We start from the raw sequence: 22,134 nt of genomic DNA on the forward strand, positions 1-22,134 counted from the left end.
TGGTAGTTCGTGCTTTTCAGGAATCTGTACATCTCATGTAAGTTTCCAAATTTATTGACATCTCATTTTTCATAATATTTTTCATTAGCTCTTTAATATCTATGGGTTGTCTAGTGGTGCTTTCTCTTTCATTCCTGGTATTAGCAATCTGTGCCTTCTTTCTTTTTCTCCTTTTTTCTGTTTTATCAGTCTGACTAGAGGTTTATCAACTTTATTGCTCTTTTAAAAAAAAATAGATTTGAGTTTCATTGATTCTTTTAATCTACTGCTTCTCTGTTCATTTTATTTGACCCAAGTAATCTCCAAGAATTTAGTCATGAAAACCCTGGAATATAAAAGTTATAGTTTTGAGTGTTTTCATCATAGTTTTAGTTTTAGATATGAACTTTGTAACATAGCCTAAATGCCTTAACCAAGTCATTGATGGTAATTATCACAATAAAATTAAAAACAACTACTCAATGATAAAAGCATGAACCAATATTTACTGAGAACTTGTTATGTCTCAGGCTTTTAGATACATGATTGTATTTTTATCTTCACAGCAATCTTAAGAAGTAGGCAAATCTTATCTATATACCTTTTTACAAATGAAAACACATGAAGATACTATTTGAATCCCTAGGTCCCTTGTACTGTATTTCACCAGTTCTGAAGAAGCATTTTGGTTTTGGTTTAAATTAAAAAAATACATTTTGAAAAATTTGAAGTATTCTTAAAGCTCAATGATAAGGAAATTTCAAATAAATTATGGCACATCAACTAGATGGATCCAAGTATTATGTAGAGAGTAACCATATGGCTCTGTTTACTCGAGTCCTCCTAGTTTACACCTCTTGATGTGACATGATTAATAATAGCTCCCTTTTAGCTCTCAAAAATGTCCTAGCTTGAGTGATAGATCATGTAGTCACTCTGGTTATACAACAAAATTAAAAGATAATTACAAAGTAAAGGGAGAAATCATGGTACAAGTTTGCAGTGACGTTAAAACAATTAATTGTAAATTAGATTAGAGATACATGAAATGGTAATGATGGTTGTGTTAAGGTGGAATTATGAGCAGTATTTTTTTCTCTTTATGTTCCAAACCTTCTGTAACAGTGTTACATTAATTTTATAAATTTAAATATTTAGATGTGAAATATATTTCCAGTAGAGTAAAAGATTTTACACTGGCCTTTTTTTTTTTTTTTTTTTGGCACCATTTGGCTGTTTATTTCAAGTTTACAAAGAAGCTTAAACATCTGTGGAAAAACACCAAAAGCTTATTTTTCTCAAGTTAATGTCTTTTTAAGTGATAAATACACAGTATTTAACTTTGTACACCTGATAAAGGAAAATGCCCAGTAAAAAGGATCAGGAATGAAACAAACACTGGGCAGTAAATAAATCACAGAACAGCTTCTTAGTCACAACACATAAAACCTGTCATTTAATTTGCTCTAACTATTCTAGTGGAGGTCAAATGCTTGTAATATGTTTTTATTTAACTTCTAAAGGGAATGGAATTAAAAAAGAAAATGTTGAACCAAGGATATCTGCAGCCTATCTTAATTTGCCTCGTCTAAATTAGTATTATAGTTAATATTGAAAGATCAGAATAAAAACAATACCATGCCATGTAAAAGTAATATAATTGCTGACATTTATTGAATTCTTAACTGTGGGGCAGATTATCATTTAATCATTGGAACAACTCTGGGATTGGATGTTCACATCATCATTTTAGAAATAAGAAAACTGGGTCTTAAAAAGATTTGCAAAGGTCACAGATAGTAACTCAAACAACTGTGATTCAGACCTAGGTCTTTTGACATCAATGCCCATGTGCTCAACCACTAACCCATATGGTGCATGGTTCTATTATCTTTTCTTTGTTGTAGTTTGAATATGTCACTTTTAAGTTAAGAAAGTAATAAAAATTTTTAGGAAACACTAAGAAAGGGTTTTCCTAGCAGAGAGAGAATTATTCACCGATACATAAAAAACATCTACTCTTTGAGTTTTTTAATAAATCAGTCAAATGTGGAAAACTGTTATTTTAGGGTAGTAAAATCATTTCATTATTGAGAGCCTCTTAGTGTAAAATGTTGGGTTTCATTGAAGAGCTTGTAGGAGAGTGAAGACAACATATGTCTGTCATCTTCACCGAGTTCATCTATCTTGCTGGGGAATATCTTCTTTCTCGCCGCTCCTTCAGTATTCCCCTGGAAATGGTGATATTGACAAATGGAGCCATTTTCTCTGTAAGAAGCAACAAATTTGTACCATAAAGTTAGAAAAAATAAAATGGACTATCTTCTTTAGCAGGTCTACTCTCCTTGTGTGTTTTTCAAATAATATATTTCAAAGTACAAAACTAGATCATTGAGGAGATTATAAAATTCCTTGTCTTCAAGGAATTTATAATTTATCCTAGCAATAGAAAATTCTTAACCTTATACAAAAAATAATTGGTGTAAGCATGTTGCTAAATCTCTGAATGGAATTCTATAAGGAAAGGAAGGAAGAAGACATTAATTTTGAATCTAAGTGCAGAGTAACCATTCAATAATTCTTATTGAAGTGAACTGCAATAAAAAATAGATGTGGTGTTAAATAAAACATGCTGTATAAATATACCCTTTAAATCTATATTTTTTTAAAGGAATGGTTCAATATGAAATGTCAACTCATCCTTGTTTATAACCAGGCTGGAAAAAGTACCTTACTTTGTATTATGGTTTCTCATATAATTTCTTTTTGGCAGTTCAATTTTGCAATTGGAATCTGCACAATGTGGTCAACTCTTAAATCTTCAAAGAAATGTTGTATGTAAGAAGCCACATTTTTTGCAGCATAAATTTTTCCAAAGAAGCAGCAATTAAGAAATATAGTTTTGATCAAAGAAGTAGTACAATGTAATGCTATTTAGTGCATACATATGCAGAATAGTAGACTAAGGGAAACTGGATGGTTCAAATTGGACCTACAACTAGAAAATTAGTATTTTAAACCCTTTCTACTTATTAATAATTTCAATGTTAAAGTAAATTATTACATCAAAGGTTTTAACATTTTTCTCATTTAACATGCATTAATCTTTTCTAAAAAGTCATAAATGATTCCTTCTTTCAAATGAGCATAGTAACCAAAAGGACTTTAAAGATAGCATTTAAATGTGGATTGAAATATATTAAACATCTCTGCCATTATCATAAAAACCATCATAGTGTAAGGATATGAGTTCTCATGTATTACAACAAAGGAAAATATAGAGAAAAACAGTTATCTCTCATAGATTTTTTTTTAATCCTACAGGATAAACTTCAAACCTTTGAGTCAAATATTCAGTACCCTCTAAACCCTGTCTCCTACTGACATTCTCAAATCTTAACTCCTAATAATCTCAAACATAAAATACTTTCTCAAGAACTCACCTTTTTTTTTTTTTTTTTAAGAACTCACCTTCTTTTGGTCCCCATCTAAGGTGAATTCTTACCTCTGATTTATAAAAACCCTCATCCTACCCTGCCTCCTTTCTACCTCCTTTCTCCTTTTCATGAATCCTACGTCTCTTTTAGAGCAAGTTTATGGAAACCCTTATGAGGGCATATGCAAACAATTCAACTGCAAAATACAAACTGGAACAAGATATATCCAGCAAAAGTAATCAGTATACAATCAGGATCCTAAGAATGTATAAAATAGTCCTATAAATTAATATAAAAATTGTATTACAATTTTTATAATTGTATTAATTATATTGTATTAATATAATTAATTGTATTTAGTCTGTATTCTCCAAAAGCAGATGTTTAGAAGAGAATTCAAGCAGTATATTTAGGAGATGGTCTCAGGAAATACTTATAGAGGGTGTGTTATCAAGCTATTTATTAGCATGGACCATTGGACCTTAATCTCTCTGGGGAACTGTAGCAGACTGTGTAAGACACCTGTGAGGGAGCTGAGCTAGTTATATGCCTGCCAGTCATTAGTTGAGGGCTGTTCCTGAGGGGTGTTAATCTCATGTAACCAGGGATATAACTTAAATAATCTCTTGTCCAAAAGGATATATGTTCAGAAATATTCACAGAAGCAGTGTTTATAATGAGGTGAATAATAAATGAATCGTGATATATTCATACAGTTGAATACTATGCTATGGTGATCAGTCATCTACATCAAAATGGATGAATTTCACTACTAATGCAATTTTTAAAAGAGTCAAAATGTTCATAGTATAATTTGATTTATATACTGTCCAAAAACATACAAAATCACTCACTTTTTTAAAGGATTTAAAGAGGTGTAGTAAAACTTTTTGTAAAGCAGAATAGTAAATACCATTCAGAATTTGTGGGGCAAATAGAAAAATGAAGTCAGAGGGGCACCCAGAAGGTTTTAAAGGTACTTGTTATTTATTAAGTTATATTGTGGGTACACATATTATTTTACATACATAAAACATCTTATAACAAAAGATTGGGCAGAGGAAGAGAAACCATGGAATGAAACTGAGCTATAATGTCCCAGGAGTAGGAGGAGAAAGCAGGAAAATTGGAATACTACAAGCCAAGGAGAGAGCAATTAATGATGGCAACTGTTCCTCGGCAGTGTGGGATGCAAAGTGACATGAAGTTAGTGGAATTGGGACTTAAGAAGTCATTGAAGGCTTTGGTGACTGCAGTTTCAGTAATAGGGTTGGGACATGTGCCAAAAACAATGGCTTGAGGAGGAGTAAAAAAGGCAGTATGGATAGGCAGCTCTTTAGTCTTGCCGGCACATGCAAGTAGGGAGATAAGTCATAATTTCAGGGGAAGGAAAATTTGAACGCTAATCAGAAGTATTTTTCTAAAAGAGCATAGTCTTGTCTAGACCATTGATAAAGGCATTAAGATGTTTAAATAGAAATTTAGTTATAGGAAAATATTTAATATCCTTTTAGGAAAAAGTGTCCTGGAAAATCTTTAAGTTCAATCTTTTTGGTGAAAAAGAATTAAATATTTTAAATAATTATTTTATCTAACTGGTAAAATTTCTCCAAAGGGTATTTTCTCAACTCTTTGAATGACTCTTAAAGCCTTTAGGATTCTATTCATTCTTGTTTCAATATTCTTGCTCATTTTCAATGAGCAAGAATTGGACCAACTTGAATTTTAATAGACATACATGATGAGTCTGCTTTAAAGAAATTATCAGTTAAGGGGACAAAATACTCCTTCCTTTTCATACTGGGCAGCTTTAGTCATCGTAGGCAAATTTTAATGATTAAGTGAAAGAGTAAGTAGATATCCTTGCCTGACTATATATGTGAATATTCTACTGAGAAAGAACATTACATTAAAAATTTTTAAACATGGCATACATCTTGAAATTTCCTTTTTTTAAAAATCTCACTGGTGTGCATAAGGTTAGGCCAACACTGAATGATGTTGCTGACTTTGGCAGTGACATAAATCTCAGCGTTAGAGCAGCATGGAGGTGGGTGAATGCCATTTATTTTAATAGCAGGCAAAATTTTCAAGCTGTAACAACATGCTCAATAAATTCTTCCATTACTGTAATACCAAAGGAGAGTTGAAAAATGTATTACACTTCTATTTGTTTCCTTAGAGATATATATTTTTGTTCTGTTCCTATGGCAACATCGATGCAGTGACTAAACCTTTAACTTCTTCCTAGACTCCCTGATGGCTTCACACAGCTTCTAAACCTGACCCAGCTCTACCTGAATGACGCCTTTCTTGAATTTCTTCCAGCCAATTTTGGAAGGTAAGGTTGAGAAAGCTAAATGATTCAATAAGAATTTAGCAGAGCTAGTAGGTGAAGCTTTAAAAGAAACCATTGTGATAAACCTCATGATTATTCAGTAAATGGGATGATGTTAACTAACTTATGAAGCATTTTACAAAAAATAAAGTGAAATTAGGTTATTAATAATCAAATAAATTTCATAAGAGTTAAATATAAAAAATAAAAAAGATCTGGAAAAGGTCCACATGAATATTTATGGCTCTTGAGTTGGAAGATGCCTCTATAACAGGGGAGGGGAACATCCAGCCCACGCCATATACAGCCTGAGAAATCATTTGGTCTGGCCCTGCCAAGACAACTGCAGGAGGGACTTGAAATTCAATAAATCTAGGAGCTTTTTTCATAGCAACATAAATTTAAAGTAAGTGAATCACAATAATAACATAAATTTTGAGGAACAAGTAAGGCCCTTGGCAGAGAAAAGGTTCCCCACCCCTGCTAGCATAAAAACAAAGGAACTCATAAATGGATAAATAGATGTGAGTACATAAATACTTTTAAAATAAAATAACATCAGAAAAATATTTAACAATTAAGGAAAAACAATAAGCTGGGAAAATATTTGCACCATATATGGGGGAAGCAAATTATATCCTTAACTATAAAGAATTCTTACATATGAGTATGAAAACAAAAATCTCATTAGAAAAAAATGGGTGAATGACACATACAAGCAATTCATAATAAAGTACAGATTGCCAGTGAATGCATGAAAAATGTTTATCCTCACAAAAAGTAATACATATTAAAATGACAGTAAAGCACCATCATGTTCTAGCTTATTACAGAGATTGTTTCTAGAGAATGAGGAGAGAGACAACCTCACACTGCTGATGACAGGAACTTTGTGCAGGGCAGTGTGATTTAAAAGGTTTGAAAATATTTACAACCACTGCTTCTGCAGTTCATTTCTAGAAATGTATCATATCATCATCAAATATCACACTAGATTTTATGGACAAGAATGTTTATCATCATTTCCAACATGATAAAGTAGAAGCACATCCATCTAGGAGACTGGTTAAATATATTATGGTGCATCCATATGACAGTGTGTTATGGTGCATCCAGATGACAGTATGTAGAGATTTATCGTGTTATATAGGGAAATATGCTTTTAATTTATATGGTAAGTTATGTTTAGGAAAATATAACAAAATATATGAACTATGTTCCCAGTATGAACATATATATGCATGAAATAAAAGACTGGTTCCTTGGAAATGAAATTACGGAAATTTTTCTTTTTATCTTTATATTTACTATGTTTCCAGGTGTTCTGCAATACACTGTTCTTTTCCTTCATTTTTCTTGAGATAAATTGACATACAGAGATAGGAATCAAAACAAAAAAGAAAGAAGAAACCAAGATGAATATGCAAAAGCACAGTAAATATGGGCAATTGTAGGTGAAATAGTTCAAATAGGGAATTATTCCCCAAATACTAAGAATTCAGAGGATCCATTTAATGTGTAGACATTACTAACAAGAGTGTGTCCCAGGCTGCTGACCATAACAAGTAGTTAGGTGTGAAACGCATTCCTAACCACAGGCGTGGCACAGCAACAGAAACCGTGGGCGCCTTTCACCTCCTCATAGGATTTCCCCAAGCCCAGTACTGTCACAGGACAGTTGATGCTATAGATTTTTAATACACATCCACTTCAGAAATGTTAAGATGTTCATCTCAGAGTCAATGAAATATGATATTCTAGATTACTTTTTTCACTGTCCAATTATTGATTATAGTAATATCTAACATATTAAAACTTAAGATGTGCCAGGCTTTATGCTTTATATGTGTGACATTATTTAAGGTCCAAACCCTATACATTGTGGTTGCTGTTATCACATACTCATTGTGATAAGGAAGCTTACGTTAGGAGGGGTTCATTAATTTGCCCAGCGTCACAGAGGTAAAATATGAGAGTCTGGATTTTATCCAGGTCTGTCTGACTATAAAGCTCAAGCTCTTAACCACTATGCTATATTATTTGCTTTACAAGTTTATTTATAGTCTTTTGAGGGAAAGTATTGCCATGTTCCACTTGGAATTTAGTAGATATTCAATAATCTGTTGAATGTATAGAATTAAACAATAGTGGCTGTATTTTTTAAAAACATGAAATAACTTTATTTTCAGGAAATTCTGATTTTACAAATGATTTGTCAAATTTCATTTTCACAAATGATATTTGTTATTGTATTGATATGACCCTATCCATAATCAACTTGTATAATTCTTTAAAATCTGTAACCAAGGTAGGTAATGTTGGACATAGTTGTTTAGATAATATAGTGGTTATTTACTGTATCATAGTATCATTGTTCTATAGAAAAATATTAAAAAGGAAAATTTTAATTTACTTATACAGACTTGTCAAATTGCGGATCTTGGAGTTAAGAGAAAATCACTTGAAAACTCTACCAAAGTAAGTGACTGTGTATTTTCTAAATTTTGAATTGTGCTTTTTTTTTCTCACTAGTAGGAAAAAAATGACTATTTTTACTTTCGCTATGCTTTGCCATTTTGATTGAGTGAATTTTTCTATATTTTTCCTAGATACTGAAAAGTACAGTATATTATAAGAGATTCACATTTAATAAGAATGAATCCTGCCTTATTAAATCATATAATTACAAGGTGGGAAGAGTCCATTTAAGGTTTGTCTCATAGCTAAACTTACACACCAGGAAATTACTGCATTGAAACTTATAAAATTGATATTTTTAAGCTCAAAAATAATCAACAGTTTCAAAAGGTTCAACCCAATACGATGCTTATTTTTTTCAAGTTAATTTATGGATTGTGATAGTTTTCAGTTTGTAAATCAAGACTATACAAAAATATTACATAAAAATGATTAAATTTTTTCTGGAGATCTGAAGTAGTTTGGAGAAAAATTATATTCATACATTCTCTCAAACTGTTCCTTTTTTCTAGTCTATTTAAAATTTGGTTTATATAAAAACACAGGATATTTTATGTAAAAACTAATACCTAAAATTTTATGCAATGTTTAATTTAATAAAATGCTTTGCTTTACCCTGCCATGACCTATTCATGTCTACTAATAGAATTTTGTGTTGTACATAAAAAAAATTTTTTAAACAAAAATTATTCAAAATGATTTTTATTCAAATAAATTAATATGATTTGTATATGTTACAACTAAATTATTGAAAGTACCATGTTGCTATTTTACCTTCCTGTAGTATTGCAGAAAAATACTGAGTACGATGTTTATTTTTTCAAAAATCAGCAAGAATTAGAGACCTTTCCTGTGCTGAACCAAAGCTCAATTGTATTTTTCACTTTTTAAATCTTTTCTCTACGTAAACTGAACTGAATTTCATTGATTTTTTCAAACCAATATTTCAATAAAATACCTTCAAGTACATTTATGTATGCTATTATGTATGACAATTTTGTCAATTCAATACAAGACTTTCAATAATGATATTGATTTCATTTAAATATATACATAGAGATAAAACATCTATTCATTCCTCCATAAGTGGAAAACAAGGAGAAAATATGAGGAGGAAATGTCCTTATATCTGGATACCCTGCACTTTCAAGTAGCCTTTCTCTAAGCTAAAGCATTATCCATAAGCCTAATGAGAGGCACCTTTTCCAGAGTGGGGGCAGAAACAGAGATGGCAGAAAAATGGGGAGTGTTACTGGTTCAGCATTAATGTCCTGTAAATGCAGCTAGTGCCACCATTTCCAGGCCCTGTGCTTTAAGTGTTACATTTAAAATAGAATTGGAAACATGGTTAAGCGGAAACTAAACCACAGTGAAACAGCAGTTGCCCCCTTCATCTATTATATACATTTAGATGGAGAAAATATTGAGTGTGTGGAGGAGAATCCTTTCCCTTCTGCTCTCAAATAATGGTTTCGATGTGAAATATAAATCTAACATAGGTTGTCAGGTTTTTAAATAAATATTTTTAAATATAAATTTTAAATATAAGTGAAAGCCTGACCATAGATTGCACTTAAGGACTTTATATGAGATAGCTGTGAGAACAGTTCAGAGTCATGAGCAGCAATGCTCACAACTGGTGCATGGGTGTTCTGTAGACTTTCAGATTGTGGTCCAGTATCAAACAACTAACATAAGTAGAATAATATGCATGCAACTATGTTTGACCTAAGGAAACACTGTAAAGATGTGTAGAAATGACACCAGGTCTCCTTGGTAGACAGTTATGCATGTATAACTTGTATAGATGTTACAGTTTTTACATTTAAAAACAATGTCAAGTCATTTTCAATCTAGTATGTTCATTTTTTAACTTATGGACGAATATCTAAAGAACCAAAACATGCATAAAATATAGAGAACTGTATCTTAGTTTTTAGTGTCTATAAAATTGCAGAAAGTTCTGTCTTCAATAAAAATAAACTGTTTCACTATTATACATTTTACCTTCTAATCACCAAATCTAGACCTGTAACAGGGATATGTGAGATCTTTCCAATCTCCTTTACTTTGTACTTCCAATGAAAATAAAGGAAGAAATGTAGTTTTAGGAAAAACAATTTAGTTTTTTGTAATAATTACTCGAAGAAGAGGTAGCTCACAAAGATGCCAAGTCTTCAGTGGGTTCTCAGTGAATTTCTCTTCTTTTTATCTTCTGTCTTAAAATCTATGTCTGACAATCTGCAAAAGGTAAAAATGTGTCAGAATTATGATATGCCATCCATTCAAATGTGCATATCTTGGGTAAACTGATAGACACATTTTGGTATGTGCAGATTCTAGAACAGATTCTTTCAGTTATTAAATAGAAGTCAGTATTATAAATGTTACACTGTTTTGTGATCATCCCTCTAGATATATCAATGAGTGAGAAAATTTAAATTGCTCAGATACACATTTGCTTAAAAATCATTGAATGAGTCAGTCTTGACTATGAGTAATAATTGAGGACATTGAACATCTGAGGAAACTAGATAACCAAAAAGAAAAACCTTTAGATTTCAAGATACAACTTTCCCTCATAGCAGAATTAGCCTCTCAATTATGCTTTCTGAGGGCAAGTCAGAAATGAGTGAGTTCTCATTTTGACCCTTTTGTGCTAGCAATTTCTCTGTCTAGTGTTCTCTTACCACAGATCATTGCCTGGCTAGACCTTCCTTATGTTTACACCGTTCTGATGGAGCACCTCAGAGGCTTTCCCTGGGCACAGCGTATAAAATTGCCCCTCTTAGCCTTTATACCATCTCACTCTTACATTTGATTCTCTTCATAGCATAGATTATTCTGACTCTGTTTACTTGGAGATGATCTTCTCGGGAGAACCAAAGTTCCATTAAGGAGAGGGTTTTCTTTTTTTATGTCACTGCTGAATCTTCAGAGCCTAAAGCAGTGCCTGGCACACAGTGAGCACTCAACTCAATAAATAAACAAGAATGCTGATACAGTAGTTCAAATAAGAATTGTCGTGTGACCTGGATATTTTATAAGTTGATTTTTCTCCATAGAAAATTATATAGGATAATAAATACTATAATCAGATGGGTCTTTGGTGAGCATTAGACAGAAGAAAATAAAGATAAATGATTGGGAGGTTCTCAAAGGCTGATAGCTGAGACCTGCATTTTAAACTTACACACACACATTCTCTCTCTCTCTTTCTCTCTCTCTCCCCAGTTGTTTCAACTTACACATAATAGCTAAGGGCATGACAAGAGAGGAAAGTAATTTCAAATTAATAAAATTAATATTTATAACATCTAAAATATCCAAAAGTGATATAACTTATTTCTTTTCTTTCATCATTAAAATGTGATGCATTTAATCGAGAAACATAATATATGTCAAGATAATAAGAAAGGGCTAAGAACAGCTTTTTAAAATGAAACTTAGGAACCATTTCTATGGAAGTAATATAACAGCATAAAAAGGGCTAGTAATAATGGTGGGTTTTTACTCTTAAATAAAAGTTTCTTTCATATTTATGGAAGAATTTTTCTTATACTTTAGTTAAAATATGGGCTGTCCATTATAATATATTATGGTTAAGACTGACTTTGTTCTAACCAGAGCTAAAATATGATTTTATGTAACTGTGTGTGATAATTCTGAAAATATGAAGTAATATGAAGAGAAGTAAACACAGATTAAGCTAGCATTAATGTTTATATTTGTCCTGCCTTCTGAGTGTACAAGGCTTATGAAGCGTGATTCCTCAATCTGCTGTCATCATACACTGACTAAGAGCAATATTTCAGACATGTTTCAGTGGAATTACTGGGGAAATATCAGGAGACAGAGTAAACCCTAATGAACAAATCCAAAAGGGGAAAACTGGATGAATCTGGTGGGTAAGGAACTCTTAAAAGTTGTTGGAAGAAGGAATTTAGAGTGAAGATTATAAATATGAGGTAGTACCAACGTTTTTTAGATCATGAACCCCTCTGAATAGCTAAAAAATGTAATGGAATCTAGAAAAGTATTATTTCTGATATTTCAACTATATCAATTTCCAATATATTTGTAGTCAATTATGAGTTTTCACATTTTTATTTTCACCTAAAAGTAGATTATTTGCCATTTTGTGTAAAGTAAGCCATATCAAAATATGTAGTATACTATGAAGGAGCACCAAAAATAAGACCCTGTCAGTTCTAAAGTACCAAAATTTGTCAAGTGGATAATTTTAATTATATAAATGTTTCCTGTATGTTTGCTCAAAAGAGAATATTTCATTTGGTTTATAAATAGAATTATATTTCACTATCATCTATGAAATTACTTGACTCTCCATGGAAAAAAAAATTATTAAGGAATAATTTAAAGAAAAATTTTCCCAAGTACACACATTAATAATACTCTAAAAGTACCAAGCTATATATGCTTGAAAACCAGTAAATAGTGTACCCATTATACAAGATTTTATTCATTAGGTGTCATTGCTTTTATTTAGTGATTTCCCCCCAGAAAACAAAGATTCAAAAACTCTACATTATTCCCCTGCTCTGAATGTGTAAGGACCCACACACACTCACAGGTGTCAAAACATTGTACTTATCTAGACATACTCTAAAAGAAAAGATCCCCTTGAATTATAAATATAAATTAAAGCCAGAACTACAGTAAAACACTACTAATGAAAGATATTAGACCATGAAAGTCAAGGAAAAAACTGAGGGACTATTTCAGATTGAAAAAGACTAGATATTATAACTAAAAATAGTGACTATGAATTGGTTCTTTTGCTAGAATATATATATATATATAACTAGCAAAACTTGCATGGGGGCTGAGGACTGGATAGTAGCCATGTATCGATGTTAATTTCCTAATTCAGATGGTTGCATTTAGGTTTGGTAGGAGAATGTTCTGGTTTCTAGAAAATAAACACTAAATTACTTAATAAACTGATGAACAGAATAGATTCAGTGACATGGAAGCATGGATCAGACTGACGAATCTCAGAGGGAAGGAGGAGGGTGGGTGGGTGGAGAGGGAGAGAGTAACCAAAGAATTCATATGCATATATGCACAACCCAAGGACATGGACAATGGTGGGGAGAGGGACTGGGGAGGGGGGGGGTGGAATGGGTCATTGGGGAGAAAAAGGGACATCTGTAATAGTTTAAACAAAAATAAAAATAAATAAAAATAAATTTTAAAAAAAGAATGATGGAGCACCAGGTGTGCAGTGTCCTCTCAAGTAGTTAGAAAAGTTATTTGTATGGTACTTTGAAACATTTTGTAATTTTAGTGTTATTTAAGCATAAAATCTTTTTAAAAGAGATTTTCAAACATAAACTGTTTAAAATGAAAATAAAGCACTATCTCATGGAGAAAATCACCAGCTTCAGTTCTGACTTACTTGTAGATATAGAGGGCAAAGAGAGAGTTTGCAAGGGGAAAGTTTTGTACTAAGATGCATAACTATTTATAAAAATAAGCATTTGTACATATGTGATAAAGGTTCTACATAGGTGAATAATATGTGTACTGTGGGTTCAGTTTTTCTACCTAAAGATCAATAAATACTCTATAATTTTCACTCAGATGTTTATTCATTTGCAAATAATATATTTTAGTTTTCATATAAGTTCACTTATTCTTTTTAAATAAGATTACTCTATAGTCAGACTTAGAAAAATAGAAGGCACTTGTCATGTTTTCCTTTTTGAAACCTCTCTTCCTTTGTTATCTCTTTTACTACCAGTTATCATTATCAGCATAATGAAGAAAAATTCATAAAATGATATGGATTCTGAACTAGACATTCTAAGTCATTTTCTATTCTCATTTCAGTAATTCTATTAATGTATTTATTTCATTTGGCATTACTGTACTAGTTACTTCAATAAAATATATCAATCCATTCCATGGTTCTTTTGTAACAAAAGATTCTATTGTTGGGCATAGCTTACAGAATAGATTTTTGATGTTAACTCTCTTTTTATGACTATAGTACATAATTGGATACAATGTGTTTTTATAATCATATTACCTTATGCTTTTACCACTGTATATCGCTTTATAAGGCACAGTGTTTTGCTAAACCCATGGTACCATCCCATCCTGAGTTACCATTAGTGAAAGTGACAATATGACAAGCTAGCTAACCAAGGGTAATCATATTAGTGACTTCTGGTTGTAGAGAAAGAACTGTACTTAGAACTAGGTATTTTCTTCTTCTCACCTGGTCTTATACTTTAAATTCAAATTAAATAAGTGATCATTATTATATGCTATACTTAAAAACAGTCTATAAATTATAATGTATTATAACAATATAATTATTAGAGTCCCCTCTAAAATAGTAAACATATACCTCCCAAAGATTCACTAAGGGCAAAGCTATAGAAAAAACCCTAATTTTATTTCTTTTTAGCCTACTTTCAACATAAAATTAGGATTAAAATGTTATAGTTAGCTAAGGTTGAGTCCCATCTAGTGAGGAGCTAGGGAGAGGGCACAAAAGCCAAATAAAACCATGAGATAAAATCACTCTTTTCAGGGTACTTCAATCAATACCTACTCTGATCCCTGATGACTAAATTTACCAAAAGATAAAAATTGCTTGGTATAAAATAGTAATGTTCAAAGTTCTGTGGCTTCAGTGTCATTAGATCTCAAGGGTTAGTCTCTTGTGGAACAATTAGCGTGTACTCGGTTTTTTCACCTGGGAAGAGCCGCAATGTACTTCAATGGGTCTATACTTTGCAGTCAAACCAACCTGGATTTATATTCAGGCCCTTGTTGCTCATTTATAAATTATTTAACTTCTTTGAACTTCAGTGCCATTATTTTTAAAGAATATTTGTTGATAATTACCTCCTTTAAACTGTAAATTATAGTTTGGGTCATAGTTGATGAAAATGAGTTTTTTGGTCACTTACAATGAGGAAAATAATTAAACCGAAGTAGTATATTCTGGCACTTGGAAAACTTGAGTGTGTGCAAGAAAAGTTTAGCATGAGTAATATATATTTTTTCATCTTATCTCATAAAATCTCTGTATTAGAAAGGGAATAGAGGATGATTTTAGTATTTTCTTTATAATAAAGGCTTAAAAATAATGTATGATGCTATCTTGCTTCTCTTATTTTTAAGTAATACGGTAATGAGAAAAATAAATGATTGTCTCTCATCCTCAATAGTGTATATAAAAATTTTAAATATCCAGTTATCAATTCTTAAAGACTGTTTTCTTTTTAAAATTAGTAGTTTCTTTGGATAAATGGGACTAAGATACTAAAAGACATGATGAAAAATAAACCAAAACTTTCAACAAGCACCAAGAGGAACATATCCACCATTTGTGACTCCATGTACTTTTACAAATCCATTCACTGCAGCTTTGCAAATTTAAATAATTTAATGTAGACGATTGCTCTCCCCTTCATGGATAAGTGTAGTGCCTTTACTAAAGATATATTCTCAACATCATACTAGTGTCCGACCTGGTCTCAGTGTCTTGGACTAGAAAAATAAACAAAGACACAGAGGACCCAGAGGACCTAGTTAGTAGAGCTACTCCTGTGTTCTGAGCTAGTACCTCTCTGGTGGTGAATCGCTGACATTTTCCCTAATTCCAATTCCATATCCATAGCCAGGGCTCAGCTGAAATATTCACCACAAAGCAAACAAAGCATTTTCATCTTCCTTCTCTATCCACCACTCCATTACAAAACCAAACCAAACCGATCAGAAATCCCAGGCCCCTGACTACACCGCCTCGTGACAGGGCCGTCCTCCTAATCACAGAAATGAGAATTCTCCCTCCTCTTTTCCCCTCCTACTACCCTCACATGCACCTGCCTTCAACTTTGCCATAGTTACGCACCTCCCTTCCTTCCGTCATTGGTCATTGTCTTATTGAGTTTCTTAACATTGCTTACCTCGGCCTCCAGGAACTCCGCCTTCCTCTTCTCTCTCCCACTGGAACCCATCTCCTTGTCAGAGCTTAAGCTGGCACATGTCAGTGTAAAAGCTCACAGTGACTGCTCACAGGTCGCAGGAGACAAACTTGTCGAGACCCGTCATAGTTTGGAGTTAGCGTTTCTACGGTCATTACCTCCCAACATTCACCATCCCACAGGTCTCTCTGCTACATCCAATATGCAAAACACCTTTGCATCTCCAAGCATCTTTCTTGGAACCTTCTCCTTTCCTGTCTGAAAAACTCCAAATTATCCCTTAGTTTTTCCATCACTTTTGCTGTGAAACTGGTCAGAGATTCTGCATTCAGAGTAGTAGCTTTGAAAATCTGTTAAAGTTTTTCAAGGCAAAGTTTTCATAAGAATTTTTATCTAATTAGAGTTTAATTCAGAAATTTAATAAGCTTAATTTTGTGAGATTTTTTTCTTACCATCTTGATTATGTTATTTGAAGTTCCAACTCTATAATCCAACTGTTAAGTAATTGAGGCTAAATAATCTGCTTTTCCTTTATAATTACAAATTTTGTTACAGCACAATCTTAGCAATAGTGAGCCCTCAAGAGGTGTTGGTGAATTGATTCTTGGTGGCTGCCTTATGATAGTTTGACTTGCAAATTTTTGACTTTACAATGATGCAAAAACCTTACATATTCAATAGAAACTGTACTTTGAATTTTGAATTTTTTACCTTTTCCTGGGCTAGCAGTATGCAGTCCCATATTCTCTTATGATGCTGGGCAGTGACAGTGAGAAGGTTTTGCCCAACTGTAAGTTAATGTTCTAGCTAGGCTAAGCTATGATGTTTGTTCACTAAGTTAGGTGTATTAAATGCATTTGCAACTTGTATTTTCATTTTACAATGAGTTTATTAGTATATAACCCTAGCGTAAGCCAAGGAGCATCTGTATTTTGGCAAGTACAAGAAAAATACTAAACTTCAGGACATACATTTTTTTTACAGCATTTTAAGATTTCTCTGCCATTCATGTTTTGATTTTTACTTTTAAAAATGATTCTTGATGAGTAAACAATAAACTACTTTATTATTGATAGTTGTTCAACAATACACACTAAAACAAATGAAATGTATCTAACTCTCCATAGATTTTCTGCTTTTTTGTGTCTCCACTTTTCCTCTCTACTCAAGTCAGGGTTAATTCAGGTCTTTCAATATGCAAAATACATCCTTAAAAGGCTTGATTTCCTGTTGAACAGCTGCAAGGACAATATTTCTAAGTTGTTATAGTTTTCGACAGTTTCTGTAACATTTAACATCATTGCCTGAGCAATATTAAAAATAAAAATTCACTTAAGATATTAACTCCATGACATTAATTTCCTCTAATGTACATTTCATATTTCCTTGTAGTGATATGACATTTTAGTTTGTCCTTTCTTGGCTTTTAAAAATTATGATTTCTTCCCTGCCATATTCTTAATATTATTATGTTTAGTTTTACATCATTTACACTCCAAAAGATCCCAAACGTTTATGTAACTATATTGTGTTTCTATTCATTTTTTCTTTATATTTAAACTTTTAAAAATGCATTAAAAGGACTTCTGTTAACATTTAGTAGATAATAACAATCTTTTCTAGTTATAAAGTAAATGCCCTATAATTTTCTAAATAAGAAATAAAATGTGTTAGGTTAAAAGGCTATGGGTCTTATCAAGCATTAGCTGTTTAGATTTATGTTTGTTCTAAAAAGATAGATTGAAAATATTATGCTACATGAATTGGTTAAAAGTAAGAAAAACACATTCTCTATTAAGAAATATTCACTGACAATTTGGATAAATTCATTACTTTTAGTCTTTTATTACATTAAAATGGTGTTACAGCTATTGACTTCTGATTGTAGTGAAACATTTCTAAATTAAACAAATTACTAATAGCAAAACTTTACTTTGATTAAATGTCTTGTGGAATTTCTAAAAGCAAAAGGAAAAGCATTTCTTATACTAAATAGAATTGTAAAGGGCATTTCTTTAATTATTATATCCAATTAAATGGATACACATTTTAAAATATACTTATATGCTTTAGTTTATGAGAGGAAGATTTTATACCTAAAGGTTCTATTTAAGAGAGAATATAAAATTAAAACCTTTGGCTTCCCATTGCTTATATGATAACATCTAAATCACTATACATGGCATTCAAGACCTCAGTCTGACGCCTACCTTCCCTCCAGTCATTCCCCTGTTTAATTCTCTAAATATGACTTGCAGGTTTGTGCCTCTGTGCACTTACTGGTAAGTTCTTACTTCACATGACTTCATATCACATATGACTTTCTCATAAACCAGTTTAAAAATAACTGATTGTGTACCTAGCATGTACCTAATGTGTTAGACACTATCCCAGGTGCAAGAAGATGTGACAGTGAACAATAGCGTCTCTCTTCTTCAATGATTTTAAAGCCTGGCAGAAGAAGACAAACCATTAACACAAACAAATAAATGAATAAGACAGGTAATTGCTATAAAGAGAACAGGATGATGTTATAGGACATTTTTAGGTTTCGGGGTTTTTTGTTGTTTAAGTGGTTAGATGGTAGTTTGAGGTTTCTTCATTTTTTTTTTGTTTTTTGGGCTAGGCTGCTCAGGAAAGACCTTTGTAAAAGGTGACATTTGCTTTTAGTCACGTAAGACAGGAACAGAAGACTGAGCATTGGCATTAGGAAGGAAGATAGAGGTCACTGGTTGGAGCTTGATAAATCTATTTCAATGATACATTAGGTGCAGCCTCACTGGAGTGGTTGAGGAGAGAGGAGGGATTAGCAAAAGGAGATAACAAAGTAAAAAAAATAGAAATAGGTAAATAACTTCAGACAGCTAAAATATAATGATTATATAGGAGAAGCAATATTCTAAAAACTCCATTTCCACAGTCACCCTCAAATTTAGCCAACATTCCCTAAGCACTGACCTAGGGGCTAGGATTACACTACTATAATAGCATAACAATTCAACAAACACAAAAATTAAAATTGAGTTCAAGTATGACATTTAAAAAAAAAAAGAAAAGTACAGACAACACCTTCACAAAGTTCAGTCGCGGAATGGAACCATGAAGAGGCCGCAGTTAACTGGATGAGCATGTGGTGTCATGGAAAGGATTTTTAAAGATGTATGATGTTAAAGCATATTTGCAAGCTTATGGGAATGAACCAGTGGAAACAGAAGAATTAATGATGCAGGGAAAAGGGAAATAATTACAGGACCAAATTCCTGAGGAGGTGAGGGAGCGGGGTGTAGAGCACAAGTGGAGGGGGGCGGCATAGAAGCAAGAACCCTACTAACATGGAAGCACAGAGTCCTAGACAAAATGGATATGAGCACAGATTGTTGGCTAGGGAGGGGAGAGGTGAAAACATTCTCCATTGCTTTGATTTTCTCTGTGAAGCCTGGAGAAGAATCATCAGCTGGGAGCAGTAGGGAATGTTGGAGATGGAGGAAATGAGAGAAAGTGTGAAAGCTGTTCTCTTAGAGAAGGGGACAGTGAATATATTAGGATGGTGTCTTAGAATCACCTGGCAGTGTTGACTCCCCATTTGAAAGTTGAGTTTATATATTTGAAAGAAATCCATTCAGCAAGGTTGAGCTGTCTTCGGAAATCCTGATACATTGCTGCACGTACAGGAGGAGGCAGTTGGCTGGGTTTTGCCAAGCGTGCCAGGTGAAGGAGGAGAGGGCCGAGGGAACTTCAGCTATTTACAGGTGAGCCCTGGGGTGCGGGACTGCAGATTCTGAGGTGGGGGATGGAGGTAGCTGAGGAAAGAGAAGAAATGTTTTATTTGTCCTCTCCTTTTCAATATACTATGAATTTTTAAAGTACAATCCAAATGTCACTTTGTAAAGTGTCTCCTGACACTTCGGTAACAAGCTAATTATTTCTTACCCGGCTACCATAGCATTTTATATATTCTTTATAATAGCCTTTATCACATTGTACTGGGTTTCTTATTTGTGAGTTTATCCCCAAGAAAACTGTAAACTACCAAAAGAAAGAACAGTATCTTACTCATTTATCATTAATATTGACAACAATGTGGGGCATAAAGAAAGTTCTCAAAGAATATTTGCCAAAATGAAGACAGGCCATGCTTTAGTGCCTAGAAAAATGCCAAGCAATTGGTGGGCACCTGATGAATACTTGATTGATTGTAAGGGCCAGAAATGAATAGGAAGTTAAGCTCTGTGATATTTTCTCATTAAATGATTTGTCCACTGCTGCTGCCTCTTATTAAAACATTAACTCAAGCATAATGCATTGTTTTTCTTTCTTCTCACTTCACATGCATGCCTTTTAGCCATTCCACTCACCGTTAGCCTTTAGAGAGTATACTATAGATGCCAAGTTGGTATTGCTAGCTCATGGTTTTTTGTGGGGTTTTTTATTTTTTTTTAAATATATCTTTATTGATATCGGAGAAGGAAAGATGAGGGAGAGGGAGAGAGAAACATCAATGATGAGTCATTGATGGGCTGCTTCCTGTATGCCCCCCACTGGGGATCGAGCCCACAACCTGGGCATGTGCCCTGACTGGGAATCGAACTGCAGTCTCCTGGATCCTAGGTTGATCCTCAACTGCTGAACCACGCCAGCCAGGCTATCTTGTGTTTTTTAAGAATGTTGGCAATAAAAAGATGTGACTTACACTGACTCTTTTAGTCATACATTGTCTTTATTTTCCTGGGTTAATTGAGTACATTATTTATTTTAATTGAAAAAAATGAATATCAACTTTAGATATTTTCTTTGACTATGTTTCTTTATAAGAAAATATATTGTATTATTTTATATAGAACAAATTTCCATAACATTATGTAAATGAAAATGTGTTCTAAGGAAAGGAATAATGAAGGTACAGTGTATTGTGAGGCAATATGGCCTCTTCTAGATTGCCAAATATCGTGGCCTGGGAAGCAAAGCATTTAAAATACTGTGCATACAAATATTCATAATGCAATTATAATTTGCTATAGATGTATTTTACCAAAGTTTTTATACCTTACTAAATGCATTCTGCTTGGAAATGTTTACAGAACTATTAAATCTTCTCTAATACCCAAATGCAATTACTGCTAGTCCCCTGGTGGGACTGCTCTCATAAAAAAAAAAAAAAAAACACAAAAAAACCACTAAGAGATGATAAGCAGTGTGTCCTATTGTTGTATTGAAGGAACCATTATTTAGTAGTTTGTGATCTATAAGAAATTGTAAAATAAGCCATTTTAATGGATTTCTGCTGTATTTGAGTTATCATTAAGAAATTAGTACCTTTTATCTTTTTTCATTTAGATATAATTCCTGATAGAAGTTCTTGCACTTAAAATAGGTAGTCAGACTGTCAAAGAAAGAAGTATGTTGAAAGAATCAATCCAGGATTAAGACAGAACCGAAATTGAGTGAATTGTGGGAGAAAGTCAATGAGAAATATGAATTCAATTGATTGGGGCAGTGGATAGCTATTATATTTTATAGCAATGAGGAGAAACCTGAAGTTCTTGCTTCAGGTGTAATTCAGTAACTTACATATTATTTTGTATATTTTTTATCAAATATAGTGAACAACATTCAATATTGGATTATAAGTGAAATTTACGCCCTCACAAAATATAGCAGACATTCCATTTACAAGATTTTGAATAGATGATACAAAATCCCATGAAATAAACTGATTTTGTTTTCTATTCCTGTTCTACCTACAAAATAAGTATTAAACAAGTAAATCAGCATAGTTCTTTTTAAACTCTTCCCTGTTTTTAAGTTGAGACCTTGGATATAATTGTAATAAGGGTAATTAATTGCCCTAAAAATTGGTCTGCTGTTTTCTGACATTTTTTTGCCATCTGTATTTTGAAACAGAAATGCACACTGGTTTTTCCCTCTGGGATTACTA

The 22,134-nt window shown here is 32.6% G+C and overlaps 1 protein-coding gene across 2 annotated transcripts in view; it reads left to right on the forward strand.

The window, feature by feature from the left end:
* The window catches only part of LRRC7 (leucine rich repeat containing 7), a 293,661-nt gene that overhangs the window by 78,485 nt on the left and 193,042 nt on the right, over positions 1 to 22,134 (forward strand). For both annotated transcript variants that reach the window (XM_087820512.1, XM_087820513.1), the window contains 2 exons: positions 5,668 to 5,757; positions 8,176 to 8,232. In XM_087820512.1, the coding sequence (XP_087676638.1) occupies positions 5,668 to 5,757; positions 8,176 to 8,232 (147 nt within the window). The remainder of the gene's footprint in view (positions 1 to 5,667; positions 5,758 to 8,175; positions 8,233 to 22,134) is intronic.

Source organism: Miniopterus natalensis, chromosome 9 (genome assembly GCF_054644295.1).
Source record: "Miniopterus natalensis isolate mMinNat1 chromosome 9, mMinNat1.hap1, whole genome shotgun sequence".
NCBI classification, from domain to species: domain Eukaryota; kingdom Metazoa; phylum Chordata; class Mammalia; order Chiroptera; family Miniopteridae; genus Miniopterus; species Miniopterus natalensis.